Genomic DNA, 16428 nt, shown 5'->3' with positions numbered 1-16428 from the left:
TACACATTCAGTACCCCCAGTTAGTTCTATATGGTATGGGTTGCTGACATTTGACCAATATTCTAGAACACGTTGTATGAGTGATCTGTAAGCAATCTGACTGCTACGGTCGCAGGTTCGAATCCTGCCTCGGGCATGGATGTGTGTGATGTCCTTAGGTTAGTTTGGTTTAATTAGTTCTGAGTTCTAGGTGACTGATGACCTCAGAAGTTAAGTCGCATAGTGCTCAGAGCCATTTTGTAAGCAATCTCCTGTTTATACTGATTGCACTTCCCCAGTAATCTACCAATAAACCAAATACTACCACCTGCTTTTCCCATGACTGAACCAATGTGACCATTCCATTTCATATCCATAAAAAGTGTTACACACATGTATTTGTATGAGTTGGCAGTTAACAACAGTGACTCATTGATATTATAATCACAGGATACTACATTTTTTTCATTTTGTGAAATGCAAAATTCTACATTTCCGAACATTTAGAGCAAGTTGCCAATCTCTGAATCGTGTTGATATCTTATCAAGATCTGATTGAATACTTATACAGCTTCTATTAGATAGTACTTCATTATAGATAACTGACTGCATCATCTGCAAAAGGCCTGATTTTACTCATAATATTGTCTGCAAGGTTATTAACATACAACATGAACAACAAGGGTTCCAAAACACTTCTTTGGGGCACACCCAAAGTTATTTCTATATCTGATAATGACTCTGTGTCCAACATAACATGTAGTTTCCTCCCTGCCAAAAGTCCTCAGTCCAGTAACAAATTTCTCTCGACACCCCATATGATCATATTTTTGACAGTAAGAAAAGTAGTGGTACTGAGTCAAATGCTTTTCAGAAATCAAGAAACACTGCATCTACTTGGTTGCCCAGATGCAGAGCTTTCAGTATGTCATGTGTTAGAAGTGCAAGTTTTGTTTCACATGACTGATGTTTTCAAAAATCATGCTGGTTGGTGTTGAGGAGGTCATTCCGTTCAAGATACTTCATTATGTTTGAGCTAGGAATATGTTCTAAGAGTCTACAACAAATCAATGTCAAGGATATCGGATGGTAGTTTTCTGGATCATTTCTTCTATCCTTTTTGTAGACAGGTGTGACCTGTGCTTTTTTCCAAGAATTGGGCACAGCCTTTTCTTCAAAGGGTCTAGGATAGATTACAGTGAGAAGATGGGCTAACTCAGCCACAAATTCAGTACAGGATCTGACAGAGATTCCATCAGGGCCTGGAGCTTTGTTCAATTTTAACGATTTCAGCTGTTGCTGAACACCACTGATGCTAACATTTATTTCATGCATCTTTTCAGTGGTAATTCTCCTAAGTTTACCTTTTCAAAGGAACATTTTAAAATGATGTTAAACATTTCATCTTTTGCATTGCTACCCTCAGTTTCAGTTCTTGTCTTATTTGCTAGGGATAAACACTACCTTTGGCACTACTAACAGCCTTTACATATGACAAAAATTTCCTTTGATTTTGTGAAATGTCATTTGACAATATTCTGCTATCGTAGTTATTGAAGGCACCACACATGGCTTTCTTGACAGACAAATGTGTTTCATTCAGCGTGTCTTATCTTTAGCCCTATGCTTTGTTTTACACCTATTAAGCAGTAGTCTCTGTTTCTTTAGAAGTTTCTTTAGAGTGACTGTATATCATGGAGGTTCCCTCCCATTATTAACTGTTCTACTGTGTACATATCTATCCAGTGCATGGTCAACTATTCTTTTAAACTTGAGACAATGTTCCTCAACATGCTCCTGCACTGTGCTGAATGTTTCAAGTTCCTCATTGAGATATGACACTACTGGTTTTTCATCTAGTTTACTTGATATATATACATATACATCTTTCTGATTGTTTCAGTAGTCCTTTGTATTTGGTACTCATTGTCACCACAACCATGTCATGTCATTGATACCAGTTTCAATGTAGACATCCTCAAAGAGGTCAGCTCTATTTGTTGCCATTAGATCCAATATATTTCCCTCACAAGTAGGGCATCTAACTATCTGTTCTAGGTAGTTTTCAGAGAAGGCATTTAGTAAATTTTCACAGGATATCTTATAATACCCACCACAAACAAAATTTAATTTTCCCAATTGATTGTTGGTTGATTAAAGTCTCCACTGATGATTACAGTGTGATTGGGGAACTTACATACAAGTGAACTGAGGATTTCTCTGAAGTTCTTGGTTACATCAGAAGATGAGTCTGATGGGTGACAGATGGATCCAATTATCATTTTATGCTCACCCCCGATACTGAGTATTGCCCAAACAATCTCAAATGCAGCTTTGATTTCTGTTTCAGTGGATTTGAGTTTTTTGTCCACTGGAACAAATATGTCACCTCAATTTCCCATTTGCCAGGTGAAATATTTTTGTCATGGTATGTTCCCCCAAAAGTCTCAATAAATCTGAGAGAGTGTCGTCTACTCCAGGTGACTTGTTTTGATTAACGTCTTTCACTGTTCTGTCAAATATACCGGAGCATGTCTGCTTCTACTTCTCCCTCTCTTTCCAAAATACTATTTTCAATTTCAAAGAACTAGCTGTTTCCAAACATACATGGCATACTGTAAGATATGCCCTTTAAATATGTACACGTAAATTCAACCCAGAACTCAAATATATTAGGCCATGCCATAAAGTAATGCATCAAATTTTTTATGTGAAAACTCTTAAAGTTTTTAAATAAAGCAAAGGTTATTAACATTTATATTTTTACTCTTAATGTCTATACATATTTTTTTTTCTCAACAGTGACTCTGGCAATGAACACATTTCTCCCAGTGAAAGACCAGTTTTTTGATACCATCACTGCAGAAGGTTTGACTTTTGTTGACAAGCCACAGAACCTCACCTCTGCTTGCATCACTTCATCACAATCAAAGTGTAGCCCTAAAAGGTTTTCTTCAAGTTTTGGAAACAGATGAAAATTAGAGGGAGCAAATCAGGACTGTATGGGGGACAACTGATGACAGTGAACAAGGCACAGCGGTCTTGTGCAGTCTGGAACTGCCATGCTGAAAGAGTGAGTGTTCCATGTGTGGATGAACTCTTTGAATTTGTAATTTGATTACAGAATGCTGTTTTTCATGCACCAATGTAGTTATGTTACACACCACCGTCTTACATGTTACAGTCCATTGCCCTTTAGGCAGAGGGCTAATTACACACAAAACTTGCATATAATTTATACTGAATTCTCACAGTTCTCTTTTATATTGTATTTTTCCTTACAGACTCTTCTGTTAAAGGAAGTGATTTTAGAACTAGCACTTCATAAAATAATGGCTTCTGCTTACCTATGGATGGCCTGGCGATTACAATAGGCAGCTTCTGTGCATAATTTGCAACTAACTGTTCAGCAAGATTCTTGGATAAGGCATAAGTATTTGGAAGATCACCCACTAACCTGCAGAAAAAAATAATAAATGAGCACAACTTAAAACTGCCATTACATGCTAGTAATTATCAATAATAATTAAAACTGGCTGTTCCATGCTGGAAGAAATGAGGGCAAATCAATTGGCAAGAGGGAATAACATAGTGACAATCAACAGTTTAAGAGATACGTATCCTGTATGTTTTACAAAACACTGTCTGGTGGCAGAGATGAGAATTTTGTATTCAACAACAATGTCACTATTGTTAGAATCATAACGTGATAAAGGCAATCAGTTTTTGATCCATACATATTGTATGATCTGAAGTCTCCAAACAGAACATTATACAAATTTTGTATGATGTCAGGTAGTGCATTTGACCAGCTTATAAGCATTGACTCAGTGTGGTAACACAACAGCTTGTTTTCTATTTCATTTCATTGATTCAGAAAATTAAATGAGTTAGAATGGACCACTACTGTAAGTATCTACAAATTCTGCCATTTTGTTGCAGAGATTGAACTGGACTTAAACATGTACAGTTTTGGTGTTATCAATATTATAGTGCTAGGGAATCACTAAATGTGGTCTCTGTTCTGGTAGACCTAACATATTAATTAATACACACTGACAGTCATGAAACATCCTTGTCTACTACTACAGAGGCCTTCTGTTAGAGTCATGTGGCATTGTTGAGTAGGAGACTCTGAGGGATTATTGAACCACTTAATTGTAAAGGGTGATTGTAATGGGTCTGTATAAAGTGTGGTGTGAATGTTATATGATAATGAGAGAGAATAGAAAGCATGGGATCTAATGCTGGCATGTAGCCTTCTCCTCTCCAATAGCCCCAAGGGGCCACTGAGCTTAAATGACCCCATCTAACTGATGTATTACCATCAACAGTGTCATACTCTCACTTCATGAGACATCATGTAGAAGTTTGGAATTTAATCCAGGACACTGATGAAATATCTGGAGCTCAAAACTTTACAACACCTCCTGCCCTCCCCTTGCTGGTAAAATACCCATGGTGTAAAGTTATTCCACTATCAGTATTCAAATTAGAAACACGCTAATCAAGCACCACCACAGACACATGCCTGAGTGACCTCAGCCGTGGTGATATGTATGAGGATTATTATTTTGACAACATTTTAGTTTCTATAATTACATTTTATTGAGATGCTGGAGCTCGTAGAAGTAACACTTCCCTAAGCAGTGCTGCAGTATACAACAACACCAAATAAGCTATTTCCCATGAATGTACTGGTAATGGATGGACCATATAGCACTGTTGTGAGTCATTGCAGTGACGAGACATTTGCGAGCCATGAGAAACTATCTTGCTTGACAGTCCATATGCAGGGGAATCATATATATATTACTAAGTATTAATTGTTAATACCCACTTTTGGCATAGTTAAGTTCAAATAGATAAGCTACTATAGACACACAGGTTGCATGCTTGCATCTCCAAACAAATCCATGGTGCTTCCAGAACTGCTTTGAGGGATTACGTCAATGAGGGGATTGTGGAGGCCAGATAAGAGGAAGCCTTATCTGCCAATTCATTAAGGTAATCCAAGAAAGGGTTAACTTTACATAAACAGTCATGAGAAGGAAGATATGACCATTTTTACTGTTTCACCTACACTGCTTTCTACGGGTTCATGGATAAAGTAATAAAGTTTTATGTAGATTTTGTACCATGGGGTACTCTTGCATATTGCATGCCTTGTGTGGAGCAAATGCTATTGAAAAACCTGTGTAATGGGTAGTAAAGAAGGTGCAGTTACTCACCAAGTACTGTGTAGGAAGTGAACTGTGAATTAAAAGTGACTGAAATATGTGGCTTGCAAGTAACAATCTTTAGTTAGAATTGCACACATCTCATAGTGCAAAAAATGTGTTTCAAAACATAATAAGTTCACATCAATGAAAGTTTGAACTGTGTCCAAATGTCATGAACATTTCATGAGCGAAACGTAATGAACATTTATCAAAAGGACATTATGAAGAAGAAGAAAGGGGCAGTGGGAGTGAGAATGGCAAGAACAACCACGTAAACAGAGGAAGAAATGCTACACAAAGCAGCATGTAGAAAGTAGTTCAGCACACGAAGCATACACACAGGTGTCTGCAGTTCAATGAAACCATGCAGTTTTTGAGCATTCTCCTATCAGCTCTGTCATCCAAAAAGCAACAAAATGTACCTAAAGTTGAAGTTCATATCAGATATAAGAAAGCATAAATAATAACAATTTTGTAGCACTGGTATACGTATAAGGGTATACTGCTTAACCCTTGAATGTGTGCACATACACAACTGGCCATTAAAATTGCTATACCATGAAGACAACGTGCTACAGACATGAAATTTAACCGACAGGAAGAAGATGCTGTGATATGCAAATGATTAGCTTTTCAGAGCATTCACACAGGGTTGGCGCCGGTGGCGACACCTACAACGTGCTGATATAAGGAAAGTTTCCAACTGAATTCTTGTACACATACAGGAGTTGACCAGCATTGCCTGGTGAAACATTGTAGTGATGTCTCGTGTAAGGAGGAGAAATGCGTACCATCATGTTTCCGACTTTGATAAAAGTCTGATTGTAGCCTATCGTGATTGCGGTTTATCGTATCGCGACATTGCTGCTCGCGTCGGTCGAGATCCAATGACTGTTAGCAGAATATGGAATCGGTGGGTTCAGGAGGGTAATATGGAAAGCCGTGCTGGATCCCAACAGCCTCGTATCAATAGCTGTCGAGATGACTGGCATCTTATCCGCATGTCTGTAATAGATCGTGCAGCCGTGTCTCGATCCCTGAGTCAACAGATGGGGATGTTTGCAAGACAACAACTATCTGCACAAACAGTTCGACAACGTTTGCAGCAGCATGGACTATCAGCTCGGAGACCATGGCTACGGTTACCCATGACACTGCATCACAGACAGGAGCACCTGCGATGGTGTACTCAATGACGAACCTGGGTGTACGAATGGCAAAACGTCATTTTTTCGGATGAATCCAGGTTCTGTTTACAGCATCATGATAGTCGCATCCGTATTTGGCAACATCGTGGTGAACACACATTGGGAGCATGTATTCCTCATCACCATACTGGAGTATCACCTGGCTTGGTATGGGGTGCCATTGGTTACACATCTCGGTCACCTCCTGTTCGCATTGACGGCACTTAGAACAGTGGACGTTATATTTCAGATGTATTATGACCCGTGGCTCTACCCTTCATTTGATCTCTGTGAAACCCTACATTTCAGCAGGATAATGCATGTCGCAGGTCCTGTTCGGACCGTTCTGGAAACAGGAAATGTTCGACTGCTGCCCTGGCCAGCACATTCTCCAGACCTCTCGCCAATTGAAAACATCTGGTCAATGGTGGCCGAGCAACTGGCTCGTCATATTTCACCAGTCACTACTCTTGATGAACTGTGGTATAGTGTTGAAACTGCACGGGCAGCTGTACCTGTACACGCCATCCGAGCTTTGTTTGGCTCAATGCCCAGGTGTATCACGGCCATTATTACTGCCAGAGTTGGTTGTTCTGGGTACTAATTTCTCAGGACCTTTGCACCCAAATTGTGTGAAAATGTAATCATATGTCAGTTCTAGCATAATACACTCCTAGAAATTGAAATAAGAACACCGTGAATTCATTGTCCCAGGAAGGGGAAACTTTATTGACACATTCCTGGGGTCAGATACATCACATGATCACACTGACAGAACCACAGGCACATTGACACAGGCAACAGAGCATGCACAATGTCGGCACTAGTACAGTGTATATCCACCTTTCGCAGCAATGCAGGCTGCTATTCTCCCATGGAGATGATCGTAGAGATGCTGGATGTAGTCCTGTGGCACGGCTTGCCATGCCATTTCCACCTGGCGCCTCAGTTGGACCAGCGTTCGTGCTGGACGTGCAGACCGCGTGAGACGACGCTTCATCCAGTCCCAAACATGCTCAATGGAGGACAGATCCGGAGATCTTGCTGGCCAGGGTAGTTGACTTACACCTTCTAGAGCACGTTGGGTGGCACGGGATACATGCGGACGTGCATTGTCCTGTTGGAACAGCAAGTTCCCTTGCCGGTCTAGGAATGGTAGAACGATGGGTTCGATGATGGCTTGGATATACCGTGCACTATTCAGTGTCCCCTCGTCGATCACCAGTGGTGTACGGCCAGTGTAGGAGATCGCTACCCACACCATGATGCCGGGTGTTGGCCCTGTGTGCCTCGGTCGTATGCAGTCCTGATTGTGGCGCTCACCTGCACGGCGCCAAACACGCATACGACCATCATTGGCACCAAGGCAGAAGCGACTCTCATCGCTGAAGACGACACGTCTCCATTCGTCCCTCCATTCACGCCTGTCGCGACACCACTGGAGGCGGGCTGCACGATGTTGGGGCGTGAGCGGAAGACGGCCTAACGGTGTGCGGGACCGTAGCCCAGCTTCATGGAGACGGTTGCGAATGGTCCTCGCCGATACCCCAGGAGGAACAGTGTCCCTAATTTGCTGGGAAGTGGCGGTGCGGTCCCCTACGGCACTGCGTAGGATCCTACGGTCTTGGTGTGCATCCGTGCGTCGCTGCGGTCTGGTTCCAGGTCGACGGGCACGTGCACCTTCCGCCAACCACTGGCGACAACATCGATGTACTGTGGAGACCTCACGCCCCACGTGTTGAGCAATTCGGCGGTACGTCCACCCGGCCTCCCGCATGCCCACTATACGCCCTCGCTCAAAGTCCGTCAACTGCACATATGGTTCACGTCCACATTGTCGCGGCATGCTACCAGTGTTAAAGACTGCGATGGAGCTCCGTATGCCACGGCAAACTGGCTGACACTGACGGCGGCGGTGCACAAATGCTGCGCAGCAAGCGCCATTCGACGGCCAACACCGCAGTTCCTGGTGTGTCCGCTGTGCCGTGCGTGTGATCATTGCTTGTACAGCCCTCTCGCAGTGTCCGGAGCAAGTATGGTGGGTCTGACACACCGGTGTCAATGTGTTCTTTTTTCCATTTCCAGGAGTGTATATTTGTCCAATGAATACCCGTTTATCATCTGCTTTTCTTCTTGGTGTAGCAATTTTAATGGCCAGTAGTGTATGTATAAATCAAACAATGGAAAATCCAGGATGGAATGTAACAATTCCAGAGAAGGAAAGCTGCTACTCACCATATATTGGAGATGCTGAGTTGCAATAAGCACAACAAAAAGATTCACATAATTATAGCGTTCGGCCATTAAGGACTTTGTCAGCAGTAGACACACATACACATGCACACACACACTATCGCAAACGCAACTTGCCCACATGTCTGCAGTCTCAGAGAACTGAAACCACAATGCAAGCAGCAGTAACAGTGTGTGATGGGAGTGGTGACTGGGTGGGGGTAGGGAGGAGGCTGGGGTGGGGTTGAGGAGGGATAGTATGGTGGGAATGGCGGACAGTGAAGTGTTGCAGTTTGGACGGAGGGCAGGAGAGAAGGTGCGGAGGGGGGAGGGGGTAAGTAGCAGAAAGCAAGGAAATGAAAAGAAATTAAAAGACAGTGTGGTGGTGAAATGATGGCTGTGTAGTGCTGGAATGGTAACAGGGAGGGGGCTGGATGGGTGAGGACAGTGACTAACGAAGGTTGAGGCCAGGAGGGTTACGGGAATGTAGGATGTATTGCAGGGAAAGTTCCCACCTGAGCAATTCAGAAAAGCTGGTGTTGGTCGGAAGGATCCATGTGGCACAGGCTGTGAAACAGTCATTGAGATGAGGGATATCATGTTTGGCAGTGTGTTCAGCTACAGAGTGGTCCATTTGTTTTTTGGCCACAGTTTGTTGGCGACCATTCATGCGGACAGACAGCTTGTTGGTTGTCATGCCTACATACAATGCAGCACAGTGGTTGCAGCTTAGCTTGTAAATCACATGACTGGTTTCACAGGGAGCCCTGCCTTTGATGGAATAGGTGATGTTAGTGACCGGACTGGAGTAGGTGGTGGTAGGAGGATGTATGGGACAGGTGTTGCATCTTGGACTATTATAGGGGTATGAGCCATGTGGTATGGGATTGGGAGCAGAGGTTGTGTAAGGATGGACGAGTAGTTTCGGTGGACGGTGGAATACCACAGTATGAGGGGTGGGAAGGATAGTGGGCAAGACATTTCTCATTTCAGGGCATGATGAGAGGTAACTGAAATTCAGTTGCTCCAGTCCCAGATGGTACTGAGTTATGAGGGGAATGCTCCTCTGTGGCCAGACTGTGGGACTTTGGGAGGTGGTGGGAGACTGGAAAGATAAGGAACGGGAGATTTGTTTTGTACAAGGGTGAGAGGATAATTACGGTCAGTGAAGGCTTCAGTGATACCCTCGGTATATTCTGAGAGCGACTGCTCATCACTGCAGATGCAATGACCACGGGTGGCTAGGTTGTACGGAAGGGACTTCTTGGTATGGAATGGGTGGCAGCAGTCGAAGTGGAGGTATTTCTGGTGGTTAGTGGGTTTGATATGGACAGAGGTACTGATGTAGCCATCTTTGGGGTAGAGGTCAACATCTAGGAAGGTGGCTTGTTGGGTTGAGTAGGATCAGGTGAAGCAAATGGGGGAGAAGTTGTTGAGGTTCTGGAGGAATGTGAATAAGGTGTCCTCACCTTCAATCCAGATAGCAAAGATGTCATCAATGAATCTGAACCAGGTGAGGGGTTTAGGATTCAGGGTTTTTAGGAAGGATTCCTCTAGATGGCCCATGAATAGGTTAGCATAGGATGGTGCCATGCGGGTGTCCATAGCCGTACTGTGGATTTGTTTGTAGGTAATGCCTTCAAAGGAGAAGTAATTTGTGGGTGAGGATATAGTTGGTCATGGAGACTAGGAAGGAGGTTGTTGGTCTGGAATCCATAGGGCATCTGGAAAGTTAGTGTTTGATAGCAGTAAGTTCATGGGCATTAGGAATGTTAGTGCACAGGGAGGTGGCATCAATAGTGACAAGCAGGGCACTGAGTGGTAAAGGGACAGGAACTGTGGAGAGTCGGTCAAGAAAATGGTTGGTGGGGGCACAGTAACCAGCCACAATGGGGCGTCCTGGATGGTTGGGTTTACAGACTTTAAGAAGCATGTAGGAGGTGGGAGTGTGGGGAGTGGTAGGGGTAAGTAAGACTCTGGGGAGAGGTTCTGGGATGGGTCTAAGGATCTCTGAGTAGTGACAGGAGATCCTGCTGGATTACTGGAATGGGATCACTGTGGCATGGCTTGTAGATGGAAGTATCTGACAGCTGGCAGAGTCCTTCTGCCACATAATCCTTGTGGTTCAAAACAACGGTTTATAAGGTCGGGATCAGTTTTTAGATAGTGGCCTGTGGTTCTTTCTGCAGATGCAAGGTTAGTTTGCACGTTGAGGGGTTTGGGGAATGATGGTGAGGCAAGGTTCGAGGTTAAGAATTTCCGGAAAGTTAATAGGGGGTGGTTTGGAGGCAGTGGGGGTGGATCACGGTTGGATAAAGCAGTAAAATGAGTTAGGCAAGGTTCAATATTGGTCTTTGGTTGAGTCTGATTGGTCAGGTTGGTGGCAAAAAAGTGTTTCCACTATAGGGACCGGGAGAAGGAGAGAAGGTCTTTAACTAGTCCTGCATGGTTAAGTCTGGGAGTGGGGCAAATGGTGAGGCCTTTGGAAAGGACTGATATTTCTGTGGGACTAAGGCTCCTGGAGGAAAGGTTCATAACTGTGTTGTGAGTCTGTTTAGGTTATGGGTTCTGTGTGGTGGTGGGAGGGAGTTTTGCAGGGTGGAGTAAGTGTAGTAGGTCAGTGAGACAGGGTTTGTCAGCTATGAGGGGGCGTGGAGGAGGTTTGGAGGTTGTTGTAGAAGTGGTGGACAGTGTTACTCCAAGATGGGAATAGGAAGTGAGCAGGATGGAGAGCAGCTTTTTGAGGTGGCGTTGTGCATGTTGCTCAAGTTCCTGCAGGGCAAGAGTTTCAATGAGTGTTATGGATTCCAGGAATTTGGGATTACATAGCAGGAGAATTTTGCAGATGGAGAGAAGGTACTGCAAGGAGTACTGGGCTTGGTTGGTATTGTTTTGCAGGACTATGTTGGTGAGGGCCAAGGATTGGTGGAATCTGAACAGGTGGAGGTCATTGTGGAAGGAGGGGTGGCAACCAGAGATGGGTAATTTGATGCTAAGGTGTTGTTGCTTGGCTCATGAAATCCCCCCTAATGGCCTTACCATCAAATCTGTGCCAGGAAGGGCTCTCAACAAGGGAAGTGTTCAGGTGTCTCAGAGTGAACCAAAGTGATGTTGTTTGAACATGGAGTAGATACAGAGAGACAGGAACTGTCGATGATATGCCTCGCTCAGGCCACCTGAGGGCTACTACTGCAGCAGATGACCGCAACCTACGGAACACTAACAGCAATGCCACCATGTGAATAACACTTTTCATGCAGCCACAGGATGTTGCGTTATGACTCAAACTGTGTGCAACAGGCTGCATGATACGCTAATTCTCTCCAAACATCTGTGGCGAGGTCCATTTTTGCAAACACAACACCAGGCAGTGTGGTACAGATGGGCCCAGCAACATTCCAAATGGACCCCTCAGGATTGGCATCATCTTCTCCTTACTGATGAGTTTGCATATGCCTTCAACCAGACAATCGTCAGAGACATGTTTGGAGGCAACCTGGTCAGGCTGAACGCTTTAGACACACTGTCCAGCAAGTGCAGAAAGGTGGAGGTTCCCTGCTGTTTTGGGGTGGCATTATGTGGGGCTCATGTACGCTGCTGGTGGTCATGGAAGACATCATAAAGGCTGTACAATACGTGAATGCTATCCTACGACTAATAGTGCAACCACATCTGCAGCATATTGGCAAGGCACCCATCTTCATGAATGACAATTCGTGCCACCATCATGTACATCTTGTGAATGAATTCCTTCAGGATAACAACATCGCTCAACTAGAGTGGCCAACATGTTTTCCAGACATGAACTTTATTGAACATGCCTGGGATAGATTGAAAAGTGCTGTTTAGGGACGATGTGACCCACCAACCACTCTGAGGTATCTACACTGCACTGCCATTGAGGAGTGGGACAATCTGGACCAACAGTGCCTTGATGAATTTGTGGATAGTATGCCACGATGAATACAGGCATGCATCAATGCAAGAGGAAGTGCTACTGGATAGTAGAGGTACCAGTGTGTGCAGCAATCTGGACCACCATCTCTGAAGGTCTCAATGTATGGTGGTACAACATGCAAGGTGTGGTTCTCATGAGCAATAAAAAGGGCAGATGTTGATCTCTATTCCAGTTTCCTGTACAGGTCTCAGAACTCTGAGAAACAAGGTAATGCAAAACTTTTTTTGATATGTGTAGATAATAAATCCCAATAGCTGTATATTTTATCATACTCTTTATGCACCATCTGGTGTAGAGTTCAGTGCCTATAACTTCAATCAACTTTTATTCTTGATCTAAACAGTTTATTTCCTTAGACATCTACATCTTGCTTCTGCATCTATACTCTGCAAACCACTGTGATGTGCATGGCAGAGAGCATGTAGCATTGTACCAGTTACGGGGGTTTCTTCCTGTTCCATTCATGTATGGAGTGTGGGAAGAATGATTGTTTGAATGCCTCTGTTCGTGCAGTAATTATTCTAATCTTATCCTCATGATCCAACTGCGAGCGATATGTAGGAGGGAGGGGTAGAGATTCTCATTAACATAATCTGCCCCGCCATCACCATTATGTTGCTGTTTATAATATATGTTTGCAAAGAAGTAACCTTCTAGTTTACAATAAATAATTCCATCAGATTTTAACCCATGCTCAGTTAGCACTAATACATGAGGTGCGTGTTCATTTATAAAAACCTGTAATATATTAAGCTTATTTCTAAGGTACTAAATATTTAGGTGCATGAGACTTAGTGGTGCTTTTCACTAATCACACATATTTTATGGGTGAGGGCTATGTAGCCCATGTATGTGTGCTGTACAGATAACATGTATATATCTGTTGGGGAATGAAAGAGGTTGTTCTGTAATACTGTTTTCAGAATGCATGAAGAAATTTCGATGTTACTTAAATCCCCTGCAGTAACTATTGCAGCTGTATCGTGACAACTATAATCTATGAAATTACTGCCTATAGCAAGAAACACAAATGCTTGGAAAAATACACAGTATATTACTGCACAACAACTCTGATTCAAGAGAAGACTGCAGACATGTTTCCATTCTGTACAAACTGCAGTTTAATGCATAACTTTTGACTCATTACAGATAAACCTCAGACATACACTATGTTAGAGAGAGAGGCTCTATCAGTTATTTAAGGATTTTAACATACATGCCAAAAACAATTCCTTGAAAGTTCCTGGCAGATTAAAACTGTGTGCCCGACCGAGACTCGAACTCGGGCAGACAGTTTTAATCTGCCAGGAAGTTTCATATCAGCGCACACTCCGCTGCAGAGTGAAAATCTCATTCTGGAATTCCTTGAAAATTTTTCTTCCCTATAACTGGAGCATTGAAGTAGATATCTCCTATCACACTGCAGTTGAAGATCTCTGGAGTGTGCTAAGTCTAGCAACTGTCTAGCAAATTCATATGATTGGAATACATCTGTTCTCAAAGGAAAAAAGTATAATAATATTTGTGATAGGAAAATTACACATGCTGTAAATTTTAAAACTATATTAAATCATTTATTACTTTTTTTAAGTGTACAGACTTAGCTGATCTTTTGTCCATCAAAGCCATTTGCCATACAGCAATATTTGCCAAATAATTGTTTGTACACACTAAATTTGGAACATATGTAATCTTTCCCAGTCACAGATATGAATTCATCCATCTCAGAACCAACACATGAATTTCTGTATACTTCTCGCAGTGTCACTGAACTAATTTTTCACATTTTCAGTTACTGGTCGCCATCAAAACACATCACATCAGTAACACCCGCATGTTTGTGACAGTTGTTTTGACAATACACTGTATGTTTTCATCCAACCCATTAGTTTAAGTGTACTGCCACAAAAACCTCTTACTATTTAGGTGCTAAGAGGATTGTTGCTGGTGTTATGATTGCTGCTGGTGGAGAAAACACTGACACTGTTTTGGTCTGTTGTTATCCCGTCAAACATAATTGTCTACTGAACCAGTGATAAATTCATTGAATGTGAGTGGGCTGAACCTTTCTATAATGTACCACATCCTCTATCTCAACTACCACTTCAAGTGCAGTGTCTTATGAAATACCAACATTGACATGTTGCGACCTACAATCGGGCAAATAAAACATATATGTGAACAGCAGCATGGTTGGTTGGTTGGTTGGTTTGGGGGAAGAGACCAAACTACAAGGTCAATGGTCTCATCGGATTAGGGAAGGACAGGGAAGGAATTCGGCCGTGCCCTTTGAAAGGAACCATCCCAGCATTTGCCTGGAGCGATTTAGGGAAATCACGGAAAACCTAAATCAGGATGGCCGGACGCGGGAAGCAGCATGGCACTGATGACTAAGTGAACTGGAGGGGACCTTACAGGATCGTCAGAAACTGTCTGAACAGCTTGTAAGGATGTTATAGAGGAGGTTGTGCATAGAAGTAATGGTTAAGAAAAAAATCGATATGTTGCACTAGTTCCGAGTTATTTAACATTGAAGTTAGCCAATCAGGTTGTCGATGCACAAATTCAAGCAACCTGCCAGAGGCAGTGTAGTCAAACGTGTTCTTCATTTGACTTGCCAGAAAAGGAAACACGGAAATCATTGGGTTACATTGAGGATCGAACTTGCCGTTCACCTCGTTGGGCTCTCGTTTGCAAGTAATCGACGAAACAGTACCATATTCCAAAATTCCACATGATATACTAGTGTCTTAAAAGTAATAGCACTGGAAAGGGTAGTGAGATTGCAAAGTGGTGAAGGGGCATTGGTAACATACAGAAGGTTGTGGATTCAAATCTCGTCAGCCGATTTTAAATTTTTATTTGTAACTCGTTATCACGATGACTCTTATCATTATGTGTATGCAGTTCATTGCTTTTAATGTAATGTCTTTTGATTTCTGCTTCTTTCTAACGATTGTGAATTATCACAATAACGTGTCCTTTTTTCTTCCTATATTTTGTTTACCTGTTGAAATCTTTTTGCAAGTGATTTGGATTATTTTTATTCATCTAGTACAACAATGAAACATTTGAAATTGGCGATCTATCAATTAATAACCAAAATGAGAAATAATCTATTTATAGGGCCTACTTAAGAAATTAGAGATACAGACAGTTTTAAGGTATAAGCAGGAATGAATGAAGCTGATTGAATCAAACAGTTTGAGAGCAACGTGATTTACAGTTTTAATTTTTATGGGTCCTGCACATTTTTTTGAAAGGCTCTGCTCAAGCAAAACTTTACTGCAGAGCTTTTTTTGTTACTTACTTGGGCGTTATCGCTGCTAACTGGTCATCGTCCATCCATGAAACAATATCTATTATCTTTTCTGGGTCTGCTCTCGCTGGATACAGTTTCTCCTCAAGAATAGAGTTGTCACAGTGGCAGAAAGACGTTGATATATGTAAGAACACCTGGAGACAACCAATATTTTTATCAGTAAAATTAGAACAAGAACATAAAACACATTTATGTTGCATCAGACCTACGTTAACAGTACTTCTCTTAACAACCAATCGTCGAAGCTTTTGAGTACCGTAACATTTGTTTTTCGGAAAACTATTAAAAACAATTTTAATGTGGCCCTAAAATTTCCTTGACCATTAAAGGCAAGTGAACGAAACGTAGGTCAACTTAAACTTTCAAATAGAAACATAATCTAAAACCTCTATGGTTTAAAGGGAAACTGAACAACTTTTTACTCCTTTTGGTACATGTTACTGGGTGAATTATATCAAAAACATGTACCTGAGTCTGGCGAGGTTAACTAGTGCTTAAGCAAAGAAACAGGAATTTTGTAGGATAATG

General features: G+C 42.4%; 1 protein-coding gene across 2 annotated transcripts in view; it reads right to left on the bottom strand.

The window, feature by feature from the left end:
* The window catches only part of LOC126100398 (fatty acyl-CoA reductase 1-like), a 252381-nt gene that overhangs the window by 27085 nt on the left and 208868 nt on the right, over positions 1-16428 (bottom strand). For both annotated transcript variants that reach the window (XM_049910994.1, XM_049910995.1), the window contains 2 exons: positions 15889-16034; positions 3327-3436 (listed from right to left, as the gene is read on the bottom strand). In XM_049910994.1, coding sequence (XP_049766951.1) covers positions 3327-3436; positions 15889-16034 — 256 coding nt within the window. The remainder of the gene's footprint in view (positions 1-3326; positions 3437-15888; positions 16035-16428) is intronic.

Source organism: Schistocerca cancellata, chromosome 9 (assembly GCF_023864275.1).
Source record: "Schistocerca cancellata isolate TAMUIC-IGC-003103 chromosome 9, iqSchCanc2.1, whole genome shotgun sequence".
NCBI classification, from domain to species: Eukaryota; Metazoa; Arthropoda; class Insecta; order Orthoptera; family Acrididae; genus Schistocerca; species Schistocerca cancellata.
The sequence above is the reverse complement of the archived record's forward strand: the minus strand, read 5'-3'. Positions and strand labels throughout refer to the sequence as shown.